Raw genomic sequence first — 20,873 nt, forward strand, 5'->3', positions numbered from 1 at the left:
GAAGGCAGGAAGGGCCCTTTAACTAAGCCGCACTTTAAATTATTAAGGGACTTCACTTCCAAAAACTCAAAAAGGTTGGAATAGCTTGAGCCTTTTATTTGGATGGAAAACTCGCCACTACTGGGGGCAAAAAATAAGTAAAAAGGGCCAGCTTCCCCGTTAGTGGGTCTCTGGTAAGGCAAGCAGTCTTTAATTGTTCTTCACGGGATCTGTACTTTTTTTTGTTTTGTTTTTCAGCCAGGGCTCCTGGCTCTCGGATTCTCCCCCATCCTCACCACCCAAGTAATGTTAGGAATACAAGCATGGCCGCGACACCCCGAGTCAAAAAGTGTTATTTCAAGGACATCTCCGGTGAAGATGTGTGTTTGTGTATGGGAGTTATCATCGCCAGGAGTGTAATTACAATGCTGGGAAGTTCTTGCACGGTGCGTTGCGCACTTGGACTGAGGTGGGGGAGATTCTGCCAGGCTTCTCCTCACTGGCTTGCCTCATCCGAGCAGGGGGTGTGGGGGGGGGGAAATCCCTGATGCGGCGCTTTCTGGGGCCAAGGGGCCTTCCAGGGCTAGTCCCGTGAGCTGGGCTGCTGTGGCACGGTTGCGGTCTCCCGCTCGCCCGTGACTCACTCGCTTAGGGCGGGGGAGGGGGGCTTCCTGGAAGCTGTGACGAGGGCGCTCTGGGTTCCTCTCCTGTAACCAGGGCTTCAGTCTGTTGTAAACAGTCTCGAGGACAACGAGCAAAGAAGGGAAGGAGGCGCCCCCCCCCGAAAAAATTTTTTTCCTCCCGCCCAGTTTACAAATCCCTGAGCCAGGCAATTTTTTGGACCAAGCGCAGAAAGCAAGCGAGGGGTTGGGTGGGGCATGCCGGGGTTTTCGGGGGCCAGCTAGGACTGGATCCTGGGGGAGTAATTCCAGTTTCGATTCCCTGGAGAACTGGGAGCTTTTGGCCATCCCTGACTCAGCCTGGCCCCCTCCTCTATCTGCTGAGTCACTGGGACTAAAGCCCGGGACGCCTGGGTCTCGGCTGCCCTCCAAAGGATGCTGGGGTGAGGAGTGGGGTGCTAAGCATGACCCTTCGGGAAAATCAAGATTTCAAGACGTCGTTAATCTAGAACAGGAGGCCAGGTGCTCAGCCCGCATGCAGGTGCCTTGCCTCAATCCCTGCTCCCTTAACCTGTCCTGGGGTCCAGACGCACAGATTACCTCCTTCAGAACCAGGAGTCCGGGCCCCACTTATTCTCCCCTAGACTCGCGGCCCTTTTCCCTCTGACCTAGGGTTCCAACCAAGTGTCATTTCTCACTCCGACTCCGAGATCCAGGCTCCAGCCCCCTGTCCTCTGGACCTAGGAGTCCGGGTTACTATCTGGCCCCCGCCCCCTCTGCCTCTCACCGCCCCCCCCCCATAAACGCCCTAATCCCAGGAGGAAGTTCATGGTCCGACTCCTCCCTGCTCCCCACGTAGCCAGCGGGGAAAATCCGCGGCCCAGACAGTGGCCGGGAATCCCCTCTGGAATGACGGGTTGGGAAGGGGGGGGGGATGGCCAAGGTCCCCACCAGGTCCGCAGCCACGTCCCGCGCGCGCAGGGCAGGGCAGGGCAGGGCTGGGGGCTGCGGTGGGGGGGCTGGGGTAGCGAAAGGGGCGGAAACCAGAGAAGCTAAAAATATAGCAGAGCACTTCCGGCCTCGGGGAGGAGGGGTGGTGGCGGCGGGGGAGGTGAACTCAGAGCTGAGTTTCCAGAAAAACAAGCAGGGACGGGAAACACGGGGGTGTGAGAGCCGGTGGGCGGGCTGGGGCCGGTGTACACGCGGCACGTGTGCCCGTCCTGATTGTGGTCTAGGCAGGGTGTTGCCGACAGTGTTGCCACCTGTAGCATGCCGACCGGATCGGCATGTGGTTGAGGGGGGAGTCCTAAAGCTCCTAGGTATGCAGTTGGGGACACACGGGTGCGGGGACGCGCTTGTGACCCGTGTTTAGGGTCCCCCCATAGGACAGAGCCCAGTAAATAAACGTGAAGCCACCTGTCTGTGCCTCTGACTACTACTCCGCGTGTGCTGCCAGGGGCCTCTGAAGAACTGTCTACCGTTAACTACTGCAGGGCTGCGTGGGAACTGTCACCCCACCCCACCCACCTGTGTGTGGAACCGAGCCACCGTGGGGTCTGGGGTGACTAAGTGCGCTACCATTACTAGCAGGTGCTTGGGTGACGGAGTTGTGCACACAGGACCATGAAGTTGAGCGTGTGGGCTGTGGCTCACGCCACGCCGTTGTGCCACCGTGTGTTGGGCCTGTGTCCTTGTTTGTGGCTGTCCTGGAGGTTGCCTGTTGCTGACAGTGTGTGGACATAGTTCCTCTGTGGATCAGTCACAAGGCAGTGAAACCAGTGAACTTTGGTGCGTGACGTAGCGGCGGGCGGGCGCGTGATGGGGGTTGTTGCTTGTGTTGCGCTCCCGTGGCCTGCCTCTGTGGGCAGAACAGACGTGCGCACACCCGCACCTAGGTGCTGAGTGTCGCAGCCAATCTTATCTTTACCCAGCGAACGAGGTTGCTCTGCCACAGGGCTGAGTCAGCCTGTGATGGGCAAAGTCTTGATGGGGTGGGAGATAGCGGGCTAAGTGGTGGTTACAGGGTTGGGTAGTCACGTGTTAGACGGTAGCTTTGGTGTTCATGGAGCAGGGTCCGTGGGGCGGGGGCGACTGCCAGTGTGCTGATCTCTGCTGGGTGTGAGGCATGTGTTTTATGATTTAAAAAATAAAGTAGAATGAGAAATAAAATACCAAGAAATAAGATGCCAGGCAACAGATTATATCAAGTTTATTAAGTGAGCGTCGGGAGGGAAGGGGTATGGGGGGGGTTAGGAATGGGAGAGGGAGGGGCGAGGTGGGTCTGTCCTTTTATATAGCCTTGGGCAGGGCCACAACCCCATGGCAGGTAGGCAATGACATCACAGGTAGGCAGAATCCTAACAGTATGCTCACAGTAATTTTTTGTTTTGTTTTGAAGATTTATTTATTATTATGTATAGAGTGCTCTGCCTGTATATACAGTCACAGGCCAGAAGAGGGCGCCAGATCTCATTATAGATGGTTGTGAGCCACCATGTGGTTGCTGGGAACTGAACTCAGGTCCTCTGGAAGAGCAACCAGTGCTCTTAACCTCTGAGCCATCTCTCCAGCCCCGGCTTTATTTATTCAAGACAGGGTCTCTCTGTGTATCTCTGGCTATCCTGGACTCGCTTTGTAGACCAGGTTAGCCTCGAACTCACAGCGATCCTCCTGCCTCTGGGTGTACCACCATGCCCCGCTAGGTCCCCCCCCACCCCCAGCCTGTTGATAATATGAAGCAAGTTGACCTAGAACTCACAGCAACCCTCCTACTCCTGCCTCTCAGGTGCTGAGATTACAGGCATGCGCCATTTTGGCTGGCTCTGTGTTTTTTCATTTCAAACACTCTTTCCTGGTGTAGGGTTTTGCACAGACCTCAGCAAGGCCCTTCCTGCTCCATCCAGGCTCCCCTCCTTCCCCCCCGCCCCCGAAAGCTACCCAAGCCTCTTCACCCTTCCTGACAGAGGTACATGCTCTGCGGATCCCTCACTTTTGCTGGAGGGACACAGAAGACCAGATTCTTTCTCTTTTAAATCTGCCATCACCTAACCTGCCGTCTGCCTAACAAGGTTTGACAAGTCAGCTTATTTTTTGCCCAGGCTGATCTCAAACCATCCTCCTGCCTCAGGCTCTCAAATGCTAATATTATGAGTGTAGGGCCACCAAACACCTATTTAAAACATGGGTGGTAGGTCAGGGGACAACCTACATGAGTCAGCTCTCTTCTTCCATACGCATGCCCCAGGGACTGGACTTAGGTCACCTGGTTTGGTAGCAAGTGTGGTCACCTACTGAGCCACCTCAATGGCCCAGACACCCATCTCCTTTTCTCTCTGGAGGCAGGATCTCACTCTGTAGCTGTCTGATCTTGAAACTTGCATTGGTCCAACTGTATGCTGGAATTACAGGCTTATGTCCCAGGTTGCGTTCTGTTCATCTCTAGAGATCTTGAGCTCAAAAAAGCTGCTTTTGTTTGTTTTTGCTGAGACAGGCTTCTTTGCGGCTATCCTGGGCTGACTTTGTAGGGGAGGCCCACCTCTGCCTCTCACAGTGCTGGGATTACAGGCCTGCCCTGCCACACCTGGCTGCTGCCATAGTCTTTGAATGACTGTAACTTGGGGCCCATCTTCTATAGTATGGGGTTGCGGAAAACACACCTGTTACCCCATGGTCTACTGTCACCCAGAGTGTGGTTTTAAGTAGGTAGGCCTTGTGTCTTGGGTGCCACGCCTCCCTGCATGTGGTATGTTGACGTCACCCTGTAGGGCCAGCTGTACCCGTCTTGTACCAGATTGCTATATCCCAGCCAATATATGATGGAGGCCCCTGGCTGGAAACTGCCGTGGTCCACCTTCAACAGGGAGCTAGTGTTCTCGGTTGTATGCAAGATCACCAATTTCCTGAACCGTTTCTAGAAACAAAGAACCAGGAGATCAGCTTGACATATCACTCTGGGATATAGTTCCAGTTTCTAGTCATAGGGAGTTTAGGTGTTGCTGAAGGCTTAGCTTTTTTCTTTTGGTTGAGATGAAGTCTTACTATGTAGCTCAGGGTGGTTTTGAATTTGCAGTTTTCTTGCCTCTGTCTGGAGACATCAAGGTATTTTGTAAGTGAAGCTAAAGCCCAGAGTGGTGCAGCCCTGTAATCCAAGGCATTGGGAGCCTAAAGCGGGAGGGTCCCAAGTTCAAGACCAGCTTGGGCTTATTACATAATGAGACCCTACTTCAAAAAGAAAGCCAGCCCAGCATGGGCACACGCCTTTAATCCCAGCCCTCGGGAGGCAGAGGCAGGATCCCTGTGAGTTCGAGGCCAGCCTGGTCTACAGAGTAAGTCCAGGACAGCCAAGGCTACACAGAGAGAGCCTGTCTTGGGATGGGACAGGGCAGGGGGCGGACCCACAGAAACAAAACCATTAGGCTCACAATTGGTGACTTTAGGTAAGGACTTCTACCCAGTGACCTGGGAAGTTGGGCAAATGGGTGGAGCTCAGGCTTTGCTTCGCACACTGGCATTGAGGGCAGGCAGGGAGGGGGTGCCTGGTGATGTGCACACTCTTCTTTTGATGGCTTTCCAGCTTTTCCAGCGTGGGGACGGGGGCCCCGGCAAATCAGAACCCCCCACGCGCAGACACTTTTGCAGACACAAGGTCCAGTCTATGAGGCCACTGGTTGGGGCATGGGAAGCAGGGCACAGAGGTTCTGGGCGGGGCAGTTCCCTAACCACTGTTAGCCTAGCCTTTCACACAGACAGCTGGCCATTCCATGTAGTCCAGGCCTGTGGGCTGCGGCTGAGCTTCCCAAAGTCCTTGGTAAAGTGGGGTGCTTATGGGGCCCTCCCTCCTCCCCAGCAGCCCCCTCCCCAGGGCCTGCTTCCCGGAGGAGCTGAGTTCTTCCCCAAAACCTATGATTCATTGCTGCTGGGACCTTTTCACTTCTGCTTTGGGGCTAAAAGTATAGACAGGCAGGAGTCGCCGACCAGGCCTCCGCACACACCGTACACCAGCCCTGCTAGACAGGGCTGCTGACGTAGCAGGGTCGACTGAGGGCTCAGAGTGCGCCTTGATTGTGTGTGCTGAGGTCAGGGCCCACATTCCTACACGTCCCCTTCTCTGGGCCAGGAAGCCCATTTCTGTAGCCTCAGGCGTTCTGGTTCCCCTTATGTACGTAGGATCCCAAGGCTACATAATGAGACCCTATCTCAGGAAGAGAGCTGCAACCAGGGGGGACTGGTAGAGAGGTAGGGTTGGAAGATTGGGGGGAACGGGGGGGGGGGGGGAGTCTGCACACTGGACCACACTGAGGAAGGTGTAAAGGGCCCAGTCAGTGCGACTGCCAGGGCCAGGTAGGAGGTGAATTCGCTAGAACAGAGGCCATCAAGGCCCGGCCCACTCAGGGCGGAAGCAGAGTGAGTGGCCACAGCTGACCCGAGGTCTGCAAGTCTCTGCTGCCCCCTGCTGGTCTCAGCCACACTGCTGTGGCAAGGCCAACAAATCACAAACCGGAACCACCTGCTTTGCCTTAGACCATACTTCCTATTTCTGCCCCCACCCCCACAGAAACCTCAGAGGCTGCCCCCAGGGCCAGCTGAGGGTGCAGTGGTCTTGCCAGTGACCTTGTTGGCACAGTCCAGCAGAGCAGTGTGAATGTCTTTGGCACAGGCAATCTGGGCTTTGATGACAGCCAGGTACTGCGGGTAGGGCAGGCTGTCTGGCTGCACTGCATCTGGCTTGGTGGCCGTCGGTACCAGTGTTGGAGAGTGCTTGGCACTGTCACAGCTCTGCGAGAGACACTCGTGGGCCAGGCGCTGTGGGAAGGCAAGAGACCAGCAACAGCATCACTTCCAGGGGCCTGCAAACCGCCCGCCCGGGGCCCCCCAATCTGGGTCTCCCAGGTTATAGTGTGGCTTTGCCAGCCTCTTGCTGGATCATCCAGCATACACTGCCACGGGGCTCAGTTCTTAAGGGCGCTTGCCGCTGTTTGAGGCTGACTTGCTGTGCGGACAAGGCTGTCCTCAAGCTCTTCACCCTCCCGAGAGCGGGGGTCACGCGGGCGCACACTGAGCTGGGCACAGACAGCTCTTTGGGTACAGGTGCTTGCTGCTGAGCCTGAGGACCTGGGCTCCATTTCCCTAGGGCTCATGTAGCGTAAGCAGACAATCAACTACTGCAAGGCACCCTCTGACCTCTGCGTGGGCACAAGGGCAATCCCAGCCCACCATAAGATGCAGCAGTTTTAGAAATCACCAAGTATAATACCATGCCCCGAGGATAACCACGTATAAGGCAGGGTTTCCCTGTGTAGCCCTGGCTATCCTAGACTCGCTTTGTAGACCAGGCTGGCCTCAAACTCACAGCGATCCTCCTGCCTCTGCCTCCCAGTGCTGGGATTAAAGGCGTGTGATGTACTCCCGGCCGGCGACATACTGTGTTAAGCATTAGCTTGTGGGCATCAGCTGTTGCTGCCCCTGTCCTAAACACCAAGCCTGGCCTTCACTTCCTGGTGCACCAGCACCTGGTGGCTGTCCTCCCCGCTCACCCAGGGGCGGCCCTCCACCCTGGTCCCCTTCAGAGGCTGCCACTCTGCCCAGTGCTCAGGCCCCTCCCCACACTGCTGCCGCTTCCTGTGGGCCCTTGTCTCAGAGCTGAGTCCCTTGGTAGGAGTTGTCCTCCTAACCCAGCCAAAAACTCCACCTTGCAACAAAACTCCATTTAGCTGTTGTGTGCTAGACTGCAGCAAAACACGGTCCTTCCCAGGGCTGGACAGTGCTTGCTAAGGCCCGCAGAATGCTGATAAGAGGCGAGCGTTAGGCTCCATGCTGGTACTCCCAGTGACTGGGGGTGTATCAGGAAGTCCAGGCATCCTTGGCTACATAGTGAGTTCAGACAGCTTTTTTTTCCCCCCGAGACAAGGCTTTTCTCTGCGTAGCCTTGGCTGTCCTAGACTCTCTATAGACCAGGGTGGCCTCAAACTCACAGTGATCCGCCTGCCCCTGCCTCCTGACAGGCAGCTTATAAAAAAGTAAAACGGAAGCTTGGTGACAAGGGCTGAGACTTCAGTGGCGCAGCTGTTTGTCCGCACCCCCAGTGTGGTAAGGAGCTCACCCCACCATGCGAACTTTGAACCTTGCAAGCTTCAGTTCCTGTGTCCTCATTTCAAGGGTGAACACACGTTTCTTCATTGGCTCCAGAGAAATCACATTTTTTCTTTTTTAAATATATGACTGCTTTGTAATGCAGATTCCCCTAGAACTGCAGTTGCAAATGTTTGTGAGCTGCCACGTGGGTGCTGGGAACTGAACCTAGGGCCTCTGCAAGAGCAGCCAGTGCTCTTAACCACGGAGTCACCTCTCCAGCCCCCAGAGAAACCATCTAAGCCCTTCCCTAATTCCAACCATAGCCCTGTGCCCCCCCCACCTCCCGGAACTGCTTCCCCTGCAGTCTGTCAAGTCTGTGGCCTGGCAAAGCCTCCGTGGCCCCAACCCCTTCCTCATAGCTCATCTGCAGCTGCGTCCCTGGGCTCCCACCTCCAGTCTCGGCCAGTCTCAACACGCCCCTCGCTTCCTAAAACAGAGACTGGATCCTGGCTGCTCCTCACTTAAACTCCATCACCTCAGCGGAACGGACTGTGTGAGTGTGGTACTGGGATGGGTCTCCAGCTTTACCTGCGTCAGATGCTCTCACTCAGCTTGTCACCAGTCCTCGTGCTCTGCCCTTCCCACAAACAGGCTGGCCTGAACTCATGGTAGTCCTCCTGCATCAGCCTCAAGTTGGGATTACAGACAGGAACCACCACGCCCAGCTCTCTCTCTCTCTTTTTTTTTTAAAAAACCTTTTAAAGGAAGATCTGACCTGGTCACCCAGACAGGTCCTGAACTTTGCCCTTCCTGTTTCAGCCTCTTAGGCAAATAGCAGCTGGGAAAATGCCAGCAGGCTCGGTCGCTTAAGGGGATGTGTGCGTGCGTGTGCGTGTGTGTAGGGGGGCGTGCACGGAAGAGTGCCTGAGGCTGCACAGGCAAAGGCCAACCTCACATGCTGTTCCTCTTTTAAAACAGATCTTTCCTGCGGCTTGGAGCTGGTCTTGCTGGCTGGACTAGCCAGCGACTGAGCCTCAAAGATCCACTTACCTTCACCTCCCAGAACTGAGATTACAGGCATGTGCCGCCACACCCAGCTTTTTATGTTGGCGATGGGAACTGAACTTAGGGACTTGCTGCTTATAGCAAACACTCTCCAACTACATTATGTCCTCAGTGCTGCTCCCCACGGCCCCGGCTTATGCTCCACCGTGTTTGCTTCTCTGCCTGCCCACTCCAGTCTCCTACTCCCAATCAGCCAGTTACAGCCTCAGGGTCATACCTGTCCCTGGCGACACACCACAGGTCCCTGTGGCCTCCCTCAGGCCCCATCGCTGCTGCCCTTCCAGCCAGACTGTCAGGTGGAACTCCATGGTCTAGCAGGAGCAGCCTGCTGTGAGTCACTCTCCCTACTGCAGACTTCCACACGCCCCAGCCCCCTCCCGCTCTTCCTCCAGACGACTGCCATCAGTGTCTTGACCACGAGGAGCTGTCCCTCTTTGGTCTTATGTTTGTGAGCCCACTGAACTAGAATTGCCGTGAGGGTAGGAAGCAGGGCAGCCAGCACCCCCCCCCCCCAGCATCAGCTGACGCAGCCAGCTGAGGGACCCACTGACTGAAGGTTCAGAGCTGGCCATGGTGGTGTGTGCCTGCGATCTGAGCACACTCAGAAGGGTCGAGGTAAGGTCAGCCTGATCTACACAAACCCAGCGTCAGGCGAGCCTGGCCTACTGCCTGATTCTATCTCAGAGCACCTCTTTGATAGATGTTCCTGTGGGAACCAAGGAGAGCTTGGTCACAGAGTATCTAGAGAGTTCCTTACCAAGCAGAGTTCCAGCTGATCACAGAGAGCATAAAATTCCTCTAGGCACTTGTCAAAGCGCTGTATGGGCCCGTCGCTGCTTTTCCTATAGCCGGGGAGAGAAGACTGTGTGTGAGCAGTGACTTCCAACCTCCCGCACGCCAACATCGGCATATAACCGGTCAAGTGACCACCAAGAGATGAGGCCCAGGCCCAGGGCAGGGGGTGTGGCTTGGAGGGAGGGGGCGGGGCAGTGGGGGAGGAGCTCCTCGGGTTGAGGTGGGGCTGTGGCTTGGGGAAGAGGGGATTCACTCACTGTCCGTTGTCTATGTTAGTGTTCTGAATCAGGTTCTGGGCCGCAACCTTCATCAAAGTCTAGTTTCACAAAGACAGTGAGAGAGAAAAGTAAGGGACGGGAGAGAAGAGCCGCAAGGAGGATCAACGGTCTATCCTAAGAACTACGGGGCGTGGTTGCGCACGCCTTTAATCCCAGCACTCGGGAGGCAGAGGCAGGCGGATCACTGTGAGTTTGAGGCCAGCCTGGTCTACAAAGTGAGTCCAGGACAGCCAAGGCTACAAGAGAAACCCTGTTTCGAAAAATCCAAAAAAGAAAAGGAAAAAAAAAAAAAGAAAAGAAAAGAAAAACCAAGGGGGCGGGAGAAGAGAACCACAGGCCTTCTTTTCAGCTGACCCATTGTGATAATACAGACTGAAGCCCACTGCCATCCCCATAGCAACCTCTCCCGGTATTTTCCCCAGAGGCCTGCTCTCCTTTGCAAATCTCACCAATAATTTCCTGGGCGTGCCCTTTACCCGGTCATCATGGGCAGAAATGACGCCTAGGCTGCTCCTCTGCACTAAATTTTGTTTTTGTTTGTTGTTCTGTTTTTGAGACAGGGTCTCTCTGTGTAACCTTGGCTGTCCTGGACTCACTTTGTAGACCAGGCTGGCCTCGAACTCACAGCGACCCACCTGCCTCCGCCTCCCGAGTGCTGGGATAGAAGGCGTGTGCGCCACCACTGCCTGGCTAAACGTCTTCGCTCTTTCGTTCTCATTTTCTCCGTCTCTGCCCGGCGTCTCAGCATGCAGCCCCGGCAGGCCCGGAACGCGCTCTGCAGGGCGGGCTCACCCCGCACTGCACGCGGAGTTGCGTCTGCCTGGCTCCCGGGTGCGGGCGTGCGGAGCGTGCCGCGACTCCGGCCGGAGCTTCGCTTTGCTCAGGCGCGGGCGCGCACAGAGCACCGCTCTCCCTTCCCCGCCTGCGACCTCTTCCCCAACACCCGGCGCCCCGGGGCCCGCCCGCCCCGCTCGCTCCCCGCCGTGCGGCGTCACCTGCAGGCTCTCCTTCAGCTGCGGGATGAGCATCTTGTAGCGCTGCACGGGATCGAAGTCCTGCTGCTGCTGCTGCAGGAGCCCGCTCGGGGCGGGACCCACCAGTTGCGTCGGTGGCGGCTGCTGCTGGGGACCCGGGCCGCCCGCGGAGCCGGGACCCGACACGCCCGCGGCCGAGGAAACCGCCGAAGTCTGCGGCTGGGGCGCAGCCATCTTCCTCCGCCGACACACCGGAAGTCCGTCACAAGCGCGTCGGCTCCCGCTTTTCCTCGGCCTCTTCGGTGGGCGGGGCCTGCTTGCCGAGGCGGCTCAGCCAATGGGAGGAGAGGATGGCGTTCGCCTCTGCCGCCTCAAATCCGAGGCCAGGCCTGGGGTGTCTCTCAGCCAATCAGAGGCGCGGCCCGCACGCCCCGCCCCGTCGCCCTCAGCCCGCCAATCGCCGCGGGGGACTGGCCGCATTTATTTCCCCGAAGGCCTTGCGGCCCGCAGCGACCTCTCCGGTCTTCGGCGTCTCGGTAGCGGCCGGAGCGGGCGCCGCGGGTCCGTGTCCGGCGCTGCCCGCGCTCCTGCTTGGCCACCCCGAGCTCGCCGCGCCGCTCCACCCCGCCCGTCCCCGCGGAGCCCGGCCGCCGTCTGCGGAGCCGGTCCTGGGCCTCGGCACGCCCCTCGGCGCCCGCCCGCCCGCGGCCAGCGAGGACGCAGTCGGCCCCGCCGTGGCCTGGTCGCGATGGCGCCCACCATCCAGACGCAGGCCCAGCGGGAAGACGGCCACAGGTAGGGCTCCTGCCGCCCCTTCCTTTCGGCGCGGTGAGCCGCAGGCCGGGGGCTAGGCCGAGGGCCCGCTGACCATGTCGCCGGCTCCATCAGGCCCGCCCGCCCGCCGCGCCGCGCTGCGCTCGACCCCTGCGGGCCTCTGCGGCCACTCCGGGGTCCCCTGCGTGCAGTTCCGGAGTTTCGCCTTGGGGGGCTCGCGGGGAGGGGCCTAGTCCGCAGCCCCTTCCGTGAGGCTCCCCGAGCGCCCCCCGCCGCGGACGGCACGCGCGCACCGCCCCTTCCGAGGTCCCGGGACGCTGCTTTCCGCTCACCTGTCAACCCCCTGACGCCGTCTCTCTTCTCCCCCTGCCAGGCCCAACTCCCACCGGACGCTGCCTGAGAGGTGAGCGCCGCCGCGCTTCCCAGCAGGGGTGGGGCGCGGAGGCATCGGGGCGGTGGGGCGCTTTTGGTGCATTTGAGTCCCAGACTGAGCTCAGACCTGCCGTCTTCGTGCTGCAGCCTCTGGGTCGTGGGCCGCAGGCCTGGGCCCGTGCCCGGCAGCAGAGACCCAGTTTTTTGTTTTGAATTGTGTGTGCAGTCACCTCAGCTGTGTGGCAGTCAGGACTTGCTACAGAGCCACGTCTTCCACCATGTAGGTATAGACCTGAGTCAGGTCCACAGCCATGACCACACGCCGAGCCATCTTGTCAGCCTGAGGCTGTCGTGGTTGTGTTTAAATTTGTTATTTTTGTTTTTCAGGACAGTGTTTCTGTGTGGCCTTGGCTGTTCTGGACCTCTGTAGACCAGACGGCCTCAAACTCAGAGATCCTCCTGCCTCTGCCTCTACAGGGCTGGGGTTGAAGGCCTGCGCCTTTTACAGATAGATATAATTTTTTTTTCAAAGACAAGTTTCTCTGTGTGGCCTTAGCTGTCCTGGACCTCTCTCTCTAGACCAGGCCGGCTTCGAACTCAAAGAGATCCTCCTGACTGCTGGGATTACAGGCCTGGCATATTATTTGATACAAGAGTTTCACTCCCTTTCCGACTGGACTGGCCTGGAACTCGTTAGATGACTAGCCTCAAGTCTCAGTGATCTGCCTGCCTCCCAAGTGCAGAGATTAAAGGCCTATGCCACCAGCTTCAGCTATTTCCATTATTTATAATTAGATGTGCAAGTTTGTGAAGCTACCTACAGAGGCCACAGGTGTCAGATCACCCTGAGTGTTACAGGTGGTTGTCAGGAGCCTGCTGTGGGTGCTCAAAGCCAAACTCGGGTCCTCTACAGGATAAGTACTCCCTCTTAACTGCTAAGTCATCTCTAGATCTGTGAGACCTAGTTCTGAGCCATGTTTTCCTAGGTCTGGAGTGGTCTGCCGAGTCAAATACTGTAACAGCCTTCCTGACATCCCATTTGACCCCAAGTTCATCACCTACCCCTTCGACCAGAACAGGTAAGACTGAGCCCAAGGATGGAGAAATGCACCTTTCGTGACGTCTTCTTCCCTCGGAAGCGTTCAGTCATGCCAGTAGAGAAAGCAGCACGCAGTGTCCTTGCTGAGAGGATGCCAGCACCAGGAACATGGCACTCTTGAGTTTCTCTCCACAGAAGCTTAGTTAGGAAGGGTGGATGCTGGCCGCCAGGGTGGATCAAAAAACCACAACGGGCATGTTTTCCCACCTAGGTTTGTTCAGTACAAAGCAACTTCCTTGGAGAAACAGCACAAACATGACCTCCTGACTGAGCCAGACCTGGGGGTCACCATTGATCTCATCAACCCTGACACCTACCGAATTGATCCCAACGGTGTGTAGGGAGACAGGGAGGGTCTGCTCTAGGCTGCGAAGGGCAGGCCTGGGCGTCCCTCATGTCCTCCTGCCCCCTCACCTCCTAGTTCTTCTGGATCCAGCCGATGAGAAGCTTTTGGAAGAAGAGATCCAGGCTCCCACCAGCTCCAAGAGGTGAGGCGGTACCACATGGCACTGGGTGGGCGCTGCCAAGCACGGGACCCTGAGGTGCCTGGCCTTCCTCTCCAGATCCCAGCAGCATGCCAAGGTGGTGCCGTGGATGCGGAAGACAGAGTACATCTCCACTGAGTTTAACAGATACGGCATCTCTAATGAGAAGCCGGAGGTCAAGTAAGTAACAAGCAGGTGGGAAGGCAACGGGGCAAGACTTTCAGAATGTCCAAGAGTCCCTTAATGACTTCCTCTCTACACCTAGGATTGGGGTTTCTGTGAAACAGCAGTTCACAGAGGAAGAAATCTACAAAGACAGGGACAGCCAGATCACAGCCATTGAGAAGACTTTTGAAGACGCCCATAAATCGGTAACTGGAAGAGAGGGGATAGAGGCAAAAGTGTGGCTCAGGCTCTCCCTCTTTCTTACTCTTTGTGTTCTACTAGATCTCCCAGCACTACAGCAAGCCCCGGGTGACACCAGTGGAGGTCATGCCCGTCTTCCCAGACTTCAAGGTCAGGCTCCGTGGGAGGCAGGGGCAACCTCGTGTGCCTATCCAGTCCAGACTAACGTTAAGTCTTCCATTCCCCAGATGTGGATCAACCCCTGTGCTCAGGTCATTTTTGACTCAGACCCAGCCCCCAAGGACACGGGCGGGGCGGCCGCACTGGAGATGATGTCTCAGGCTATGATCAGGTCAGGGCTCTGGCTTTCTCCGTGGACCCCTCCTCCACGCCTCTCCTGAACGTGGGTGGGTTTGAGATGGAGTATGGTCCTGTTGTGCAGGCTGATCCCCACCTGCTGCCATTCCTCTTGCCTCACCCTCTGGAATGCTGAGTTCACAGACATACGTTGTCACACTGGTCATACTGTGCTTTACTTGTTTGCCTGACCTTTACTCTTCTCTCCCCCCCCGACCAGGGGCATGATGGATGAGGAAGGGAACCAGTTTGTGGCTTATTTTCTGCCTGTAGAAGAGACGCTGAAGAAAAGAAAGCGGGACCAGGAGGAGGAAATGGACTACGCACCAGACGATGTGTGAGTGGGCTAGGGTTAGGTTCTGGAATTCTGAAGTGTGTCTCCTTTGCTCCTTGGGGGACAAACGCGCTGACCACGCACCTCCTCAGGTACGACTACAAGATCGCTCGGGAGTACAACTGGAACGTGAAGAACAAGGCCAGCAAGGGCTACGAGGAGAACTACTTCTTCATCTTCCGAGAGGGTGACGGGGTCTACTACAACGAGCTGGAGACCAGGTGCACAGCGCTGCTGCTTCCCTCCCGCGTGTGCCCCTGGGCTTCTTAGAGACCGTGCAACAACTACCCCAGGTCACAGAGCCTAAGGATTTGTTGCGCTTGTGAAAGCAGCAAGGAGCCCCTTATGCATGTGGGCAGGACCTGCCTCAGGGTCTAATACCATACACCAGAAAGAGACTCTCCACACAATGCAGGGTCCAAACCCAGCCATTTCCCTCACACATGCACGGCAAGTGCCTGCTGTAAGATGCATTCCTAGTCTCAACAGTTGGAGTAGTTCTTGTGTGTGATGTGTTTGTGCTCAGGGTGCACACAGATGTGGAGGCCAGAGGTCACTGTGTGTAGACCGGCGTATGGCATGGCATGCCTGTACAAGTCAGCAGGACTTGGAAAGGGCTTTTTCCTTCCCACTTCTCACTTGGCACTTTACCAAGTGAGGCACCTCCCCCAACCGTTGACTCAACTTCCAAAGTGTCACCTCAGAGCTGTTCTCTGGGGGCAGAAGGCTGATTTGCCCTGGTGCCTGTGATTTGAGTGTCTGCTCAGTACAGAGGCGACAGGCTGCCATCCCTGCTGTCTGGCTAGAAGGTGAGGTCAGCAGGGTGGCAGCGCCTGAAGCGAGCATCACAGCTTCAGTCAACGGCACTTCCTACTCAACAACCAGAGGCCCAGAATTTGCCGTTTTCTTGTTTCTGACTTGGGTGAGGGGTCTTGGGAAATGGCTCAGCAGTGAAGAACACTGGCTACTCTTCCAGAGGACACCGGTTCAGATCCCAGCGCTCACGCAGCCGCTGTTAATTCTAGGTGCCAGGAAAACCTAATGCCCTCTTGTGGCTTCTGAGGATACTGCACACACAGTACATAGACACACATTGTATGCATCCTGTGTTCTGGTGACCAGGTGTCACCTGAGACTGGCCCCAGCAGAGGCTAACTTTAGTTTCCCCTTCTGCAACTGTCCACTGCAGGGTCCGCCTTAGTAAACGCCGAGCCAAGGCCGGGGTTCAGTCAGGCACCAATGCCCTGCTTGTTGTCAAACACCGCGACATGAACGAGAAGGAGCTGGAAGCCCAGGTAACGAGCTATAGGCGCCCGGAGGGAGGCCAGTGGTGGGTGAGGACAGGGCACCTCCCATCATCTTCCTAATCTGCTGGTTCCAGGAGGCACGCAAGGCCCAGCTGGAAAACCACGAACCGGAAGAAGAGGAAGAGGAGGAGATGGAGGCTGAAGACAAAGAAGCTGGGGGCTCAGGTAAGGAACTAGTCACACCCTGGGGGCCCTGGGAGGGTGGCAGTGGGATCTCACCCGGCCCTGCTTTCTCTCACAGATGAAGAGCGTGACAAGGGCAGCAGCAGTGAGAAGGAAGGCAGCGAAGATGAGCACTCCGGCAGCGAGAGTGACCGGGAGGAGGGTGACAGAGATGAGGCAAGTGACAAGAGCGGCAGTGCTGAGGACGAGAGCAGTGAAGACGAAGCTCGTGCTGCCCGGGACAAAGAGGAGATTTTCGGTAGTGATGCTGACTCAGAAGAGGATGCTGACTCTGATGCTGAGGACAGAGGGCAGGCCCACAGGGGCAGTGACAATGACTCGGACAGTGGCAGTGATGGAGGCCAGCGGAGCCGCAGCCGGAGTGCCAGCCCGTTCCCCAGTGGGAGTGAGCACTCAGCTCAGGAGGACGGCAGCGAAGCTGCGGCTTCTGATTCCAGCGAGGCGGACAGTGACAGTGACTGACCTCAAGGCCTCCCAGTGGAGCCAGCAGGCCCCATTCTTAGGGCAGGGAAGCACTTTTCTAGTTGTCTTGTGTCGAGAGCCCATTGTCCCTACCCCTCAATCTTTGCTGTTAATAAACCTAACTTCTCTTGACTTCACCTCTCAGAGCCTCTGTTCCCCTCCCCCAACCCATTCCCCCTCCCCCCTCCCCCAGGTGCTTAAGGATCTCCACTTAGAGCACGAAAGCAAGTCCCCACGGAGTTCCCAGGAAATGCATTATAACAAAATTCAGAATCTTTTTGGTTTTGTTGGTTTTTTTTTTTTTTTTTTTTTCCAAAATAAGCCCAGACCATTAACAATTGAAACTCCAACAAATAAGTCTTCTCCAACAGCGAGAAAAAATGTACAGTTACTCAAAGCTGATCTGCCAGTGGGGCTGGGGACAGAAGTGGGTAGGGTAGGGTGAAACCATGGAGGGGCCCGGGGATGGGGGGTGGGTGGGAATGTCAGGGTCCTGCCTGTCAGAGTGGGGCCGCCTGCGTCCTACACTCTGCTGTCAGGTGGGGGGAAGCTCTCACCTCCCTCTGGGGGAGGGTGCCCCTCATCGCCTTCCAGTGCCAGGCAGGGTCAGTCACCCTGATGGGAAGTGAACAAGACAAGACTAGACCGGCTTGTGGAGGTGAGGGTCCCATGAGAGGGACACCCTGCTTATTCTAACAAGGTGGCCTTTCACCCCACTTCCCACAGCGAGTGGGAGGGGCCGGAGCAGCCGGGAGTTAGAGGGGATGAGCAAAGGCACAGAAACCTGGAGGGCCGGGTGGGACTTGCATAGGTTGATGAGTGTGCAAGAGGTACATAAATACACCTGACACCCCGCCCAGCCCGGCACTGGGAGAGGTGGTGGGGACCACAGGCAGGTCCCCAGGGCCACTCTACCTCCTGGCTTCTCTTCCCTCCCTGGGCTCAGAGCAGGGGAGGTCCACAGACCAGGAGGCAGGGGCAAGGTCTGGGGGGAATGGGCTGATAGTGCAGGGAAGGCTGTGGTTTTTCTTTTTTTTTTCTTTTTTCCTTTTTTTTGTTTTTTTTTTTTTGTTTTTTGTTTTTGTTTTTTCCCAACATTTTGTATCTTTAATAACATACACAATGGTTACCAGCCATATTCATAACAAAAGTTATTCATAAAATGTATCTAAAAATAACATTTTTTCCTTTTCATGTGAAAAGCTTGAGAATGTCCCAATGAGGGTGTAGGTTGAGGGGGGAAGAGGAGTTTGGAATAGGGGACCCTGGCTTCCCCACAGCCTGAACCCCAAATTCCCTCCCTCCACCTGGGCCCCAGCACCAGCCCTCATCAAGAACGGGGAGCGGAGGGTTGTGACTCGGGCTGGGCTGCACCTCTGGGTTATGATATAGTGTTCCACTTACATGAGGTCATGACATAATGGGGGTAGGGAAGGCTGACGGAAAGGAGGGGGTCGGCAAGAAAACAAAAACCCAACAACCCCCTTTCCCCTGCTTCCTACCCACAAGTCTTTTGCCAACAGACCTGGGCAGCAGAGAAGGGTGGTGTTGGTGGGGAAAGGGGACATTAAGGCAACAGACTTCCTGACCTCACTGTGGGCCGGGGGCTGCCCACCTTCAACCTCTGCATCTGGGAGCCGGGGCTGGGATGGGGGAGGGCAGGGGGTCTGGAAGAGGGGGCTCTGCCCTCTCCTCTCATAAAGTTCAGGCTCCCCCTGCCACTGTCCTGGCTCAGAGAGAGGCCTGGGGATTCTAAAAATGACAGGGAATGATCAGAGAAAAACCGTTAAGAACTATATAAATATGTATCTTAAATAGGCCTAAGAAATCAATTGTAGAGAACCTCTGATAAACAGGGCAAGAAGGGGAGGAAGGAGGTGCCTGTCCTGGGGAGGGGGAGGGGAGGGGGAGGAGAGGGGAGGGGGAGGGGGAGGGGGAGGGGCTCGACTCCAGTGACACACTGCTGGAGCAGGCTGTGCACACTGCTTGCTCCCCCACTGTCATGTGTCTGAAGGGCAGGCTGCACAAGGTGGTCAGTTTGTTTCTGAGAAGTCTGCTCTCTCGGGGAAGGACAGGTGTCAAGTGGTCTGGAGGAGGCAGGGGTGGGGTGGGGCCGGTCGGGGATTTGGGAGGGAAGGGGCAGGCGGTCTGGCCAGTCCTTGCCCCTTGCCCCTTGCTGCCCTCTCTGTCCCTCGGCCTCAGCCGAGATCCCTCCATGGGCCTGGGAGTGAGCAAGGCGTGTGCCAATGTTAAACAAAAGTTAAGAGGATGAGTAGAAAAATATCAGAGTGTATAGCTGCGCCAGCCACCCTCTCGCTGCCGAGGAGGAGCCTGCTGGGGGACGGCCCCGCCCGCCGCCCGGGGAGCCTATGGGTGCGCTGGGCTGTGGGTCCCGTCAGATGGTGGAGGTTTTGTCTGTCCCATCTGTGGTAAGAAAGGGAGGAAGGGAGGAAGATCAGGAGGAAAGGCCCTCACACAGCCTGTCATCCCAGACGGGCCCTCCCTGGAGTCTGGCCTCCCCTTGGGACCCTCAGAATGTTTCCAAGTTGCTGAGCTCAGAGCTGGAGACGATGGGTAGATGGGAGCTAGGTCAGGGGAAGAGGAAATGCTCACCACCCAAGGCGTGTTCTGTCATGCTGAGACACAGAGACTCCAGGGTGGGATTGATCTCCAGGTCAGGCCCAGGTACCGGGCAGTCTAAGTGGGAAAGAGGAGAATGGGGGTGGTGAGGGGGGCCACCCAAACGGGAACAGGCCAGGGCTGGGAGGTGGGGACTGCTGGCCTGGGGGGGGGGGTAAGGGATAGAGCGCCTGGAAAGCGTGCACATAGAGGGGTGGAAGACAAGGCCTGAGGGGGGGGGAGAGTCACAAAACAGGCAGGGAGACAGGCAAGGTAAGGGTTTGGCAATGCGTAAAAGGCCAGACTTTTCAGACAGAGGAAGTGATGTGAAACCGAGGGAAAGGTCCTGGAGGCCACACACAGCTTTGATTATTTTAGACTTGGACTCCCAAGTTGCCTTGGGCTGCCTGGGCACCTAACCCAGACACTGGGCAGCTTCTTGCTGACTGATGGCTCACCCTCTATGCTTGGTAGAAGCTAAGCTAAAGCCGTTCCTATGCCCACTTGGACTTGCTGTTCCAGGCAGGCTGAACAGGTGGCGCAAAAGCAGACAGCAGCCACACAGCCTGTCCCCAAGACACTTCCCAGAAGGACTTGCAGGAGCTCAGGTACCACACTGCTAAGTACTTTGCCTCAGCTCAGGCCACCGGAGCTGCTGGCTCCTATCTCCAGCCTCATTTTCACTCCCATCTCAACTCTGAGGTTAGGTTCCAGGGAGACCCATTTGTCTTAAAAAACAAGCTTTGTAGCTGAGTGGTACGTGGTGAGGTGAGAAGAGACTTGCGCACCCATCCCGTGAGTATCACGGAGGGCTCCATCCAGCAAGTGCAGGAACGCTGGCTGAAGGGCTGGCACAGTTTCTGAGTGCAAGAACTTAAGTCACCTGCAAATCTAAGACCTGTTCAGAGCAGCCTACCGGAGGCAGGGAAGGGCTTCCTGTCACAGATGCCATGTCTAGCCCAAGCATACAGGGGCACGCAGCCAGAAACCTCTCTCCCTTTTCCAGCCAAGCAGGGACTCAGAGCTGGCATAGCTTTGATCTGCCACTGGCCGCTCAACTCTCTTGACCTCTGACCTCCAGGCTGAGGCGAGAGGAGGAGAGAGCCCACTGTCACCACCCTTTCCCCCATAGAACCTCATTAAGAGGTAGAGCCATTGGTTCCAGGGGTCACCAGGCTCTGACAGAACAGAGGTGTGTGGACAGGTTACAACCCTCATGACCTGTCAGACTAGCCCCGTGTGCGTGTTAAGCGAACCTGTAAAGACACAGTGACCGACAGCACAGCACAGCACAGGAAAGGCGAGCAAGCAGAGGGAGGGGAGGGGGAGGAGGGAGGGGAGAAGGGGAGAGGGTTAAGGCCCTATAGACTTGATGGACACTGAACCCCTCCCTACAGACACAGAGAGACGTGAGTCTGTGCACAGCCTGGAGATCTCCAGAGGGGCTAGTGGCCGTGAGCCCCAGGTGAGGGGACAAGTGTACTAAGGAGGGCGGAGCAGGGCACCTCACCTGGAGGGAACATGAGCATAGCCTGGGGTGATGAATGAACTGGGAGCGAGTGGGTGCGCTGCACAGAGCTGCGGCTCTGGCTCGGCATGCTGTTGCTGCCTCCAGGATTGGCAAACCACAGGTTCTACACAGGACATGGGGAGAAAGTGTCAGGGTGAGTGGAAGAGGCCCAGGCCAAACACACGCCCTAGGTACTGCCCCCTCAGCCCCAGAAGCACTAGGGTGTCCATACCATCCAGCTCAC

General features: G+C 56.8%; 3 protein-coding genes across 3 annotated transcripts in view; 1 reads left to right on the forward strand and 2 right to left on the reverse strand.

The window, feature by feature from the left end:
• Nucleotides 1–6,036: 6,036 nt before the first annotated feature.
• On the reverse strand, nucleotides 6,037–11,052 carry Med29 (mediator complex subunit 29). The gene is made up of 4 exons (XM_051162774.1): nucleotides 10,804–11,052; nucleotides 9,788–9,846; nucleotides 9,493–9,577; nucleotides 6,037–6,401 (listed from the first exon to the last, which is right to left on the reverse strand). The coding sequence occupies exons 1-4, from the start codon at nucleotides 11,014–11,016 to the stop codon at nucleotides 6,159–6,161; spliced, it is 600 nt and encodes a 199-aa protein (XP_051018731.1). The 5' UTR covers nucleotides 11,017–11,052; the 3' UTR covers nucleotides 6,037–6,158.
• Nucleotides 11,053–11,515: 463 nt separating this feature from the next.
• Paf1 (PAF1 homolog, Paf1/RNA polymerase II complex component) lies at nucleotides 11,516–16,576 on the forward strand. Its single transcript, XM_051162797.1, has 14 exons — nucleotides 11,516–11,577; nucleotides 11,930–11,959; nucleotides 12,915–13,007; nucleotides 13,239–13,360; nucleotides 13,449–13,515; nucleotides 13,591–13,692; nucleotides 13,778–13,883; nucleotides 13,960–14,028; nucleotides 14,106–14,209; nucleotides 14,435–14,551; nucleotides 14,641–14,769; nucleotides 15,738–15,843; nucleotides 15,930–16,020; nucleotides 16,097–16,576. Exons 1-14 carry the CDS (start codon nucleotides 11,531–11,533, stop codon nucleotides 16,498–16,500), a joined length of 1,587 nt encoding a protein of 528 aa, XP_051018754.1. The 5' UTR covers nucleotides 11,516–11,530; the 3' UTR covers nucleotides 16,501–16,576.
• A 1,858-nt stretch (nucleotides 16,577–18,434) lies between these two features.
• Samd4b (sterile alpha motif domain containing 4B) overlaps nucleotides 18,435–20,873 on the reverse strand; it is a 38,637-nt gene continuing 36,198 nt past the window's right edge. The window contains exons 11-13 of the mRNA XM_051162693.1: nucleotides 20,630–20,753; nucleotides 19,114–19,197; nucleotides 18,435–18,924 (exon numbers count right to left, since the gene is read on the reverse strand). Coding sequence (XP_051018650.1) covers nucleotides 18,896–18,924; nucleotides 19,114–19,197; nucleotides 20,630–20,753 — 237 coding nt within the window. The 3' untranslated portion in view covers nucleotides 18,435–18,895. The remainder of the gene's footprint in view (nucleotides 18,925–19,113; nucleotides 19,198–20,629; nucleotides 20,754–20,873) is intronic.

Source organism: Acomys russatus, chromosome 19 (assembly GCF_903995435.1).
Source record: "Acomys russatus chromosome 19, mAcoRus1.1, whole genome shotgun sequence".
NCBI classification, from domain to species: Eukaryota; Metazoa; Chordata; class Mammalia; order Rodentia; family Muridae; genus Acomys; species Acomys russatus.

What these genes read in the sequence shown, in the direction of transcription:
- Med29 (XM_051162774.1), bottom strand. Translation starts at nt 11,016, where the DNA reads ATGGCTGCGCCCCAGCCGCAGACTTCGGCGGTTTCCTCGGCCGCGGGC. An exon ending in AGCTGAAGGAGAGCCTGCAG is followed by an intron (nt 9,847 to 10,803) that starts GTGACGCCGCAC and finishes TTGTGAAACTAG; the next exon opens with ACTTTGATGAAGGTTGCGGC. An exon ending in ACTAACATAGACAACGGACA is followed by an intron (nt 9,578 to 9,787) that starts GTGAGTGAATCC and finishes CCCCGGCTATAG; the next exon opens with GAAAAGCAGCGACGGGCCCA.
- Paf1 (XM_051162797.1), top strand. Translation starts at nt 11,531, where the DNA reads ATGGCGCCCACCATCCAGACGCAGGCCCAGCGGGAAGACGGCCACAG. An exon ending in TACCCCTTCGACCAGAACAG is followed by an intron (nt 13,008 to 13,238) that starts GTAAGACTGAGC and finishes TTTCCCACCTAG; the next exon opens with GTTTGTTCAGTACAAAGCAA. An exon ending in AGAAGGAGCTGGAAGCCCAG is followed by an intron (nt 15,844 to 15,929) that starts GTAACGAGCTAT and finishes TGCTGGTTCCAG; the next exon opens with GAGGCACGCAAGGCCCAGCT.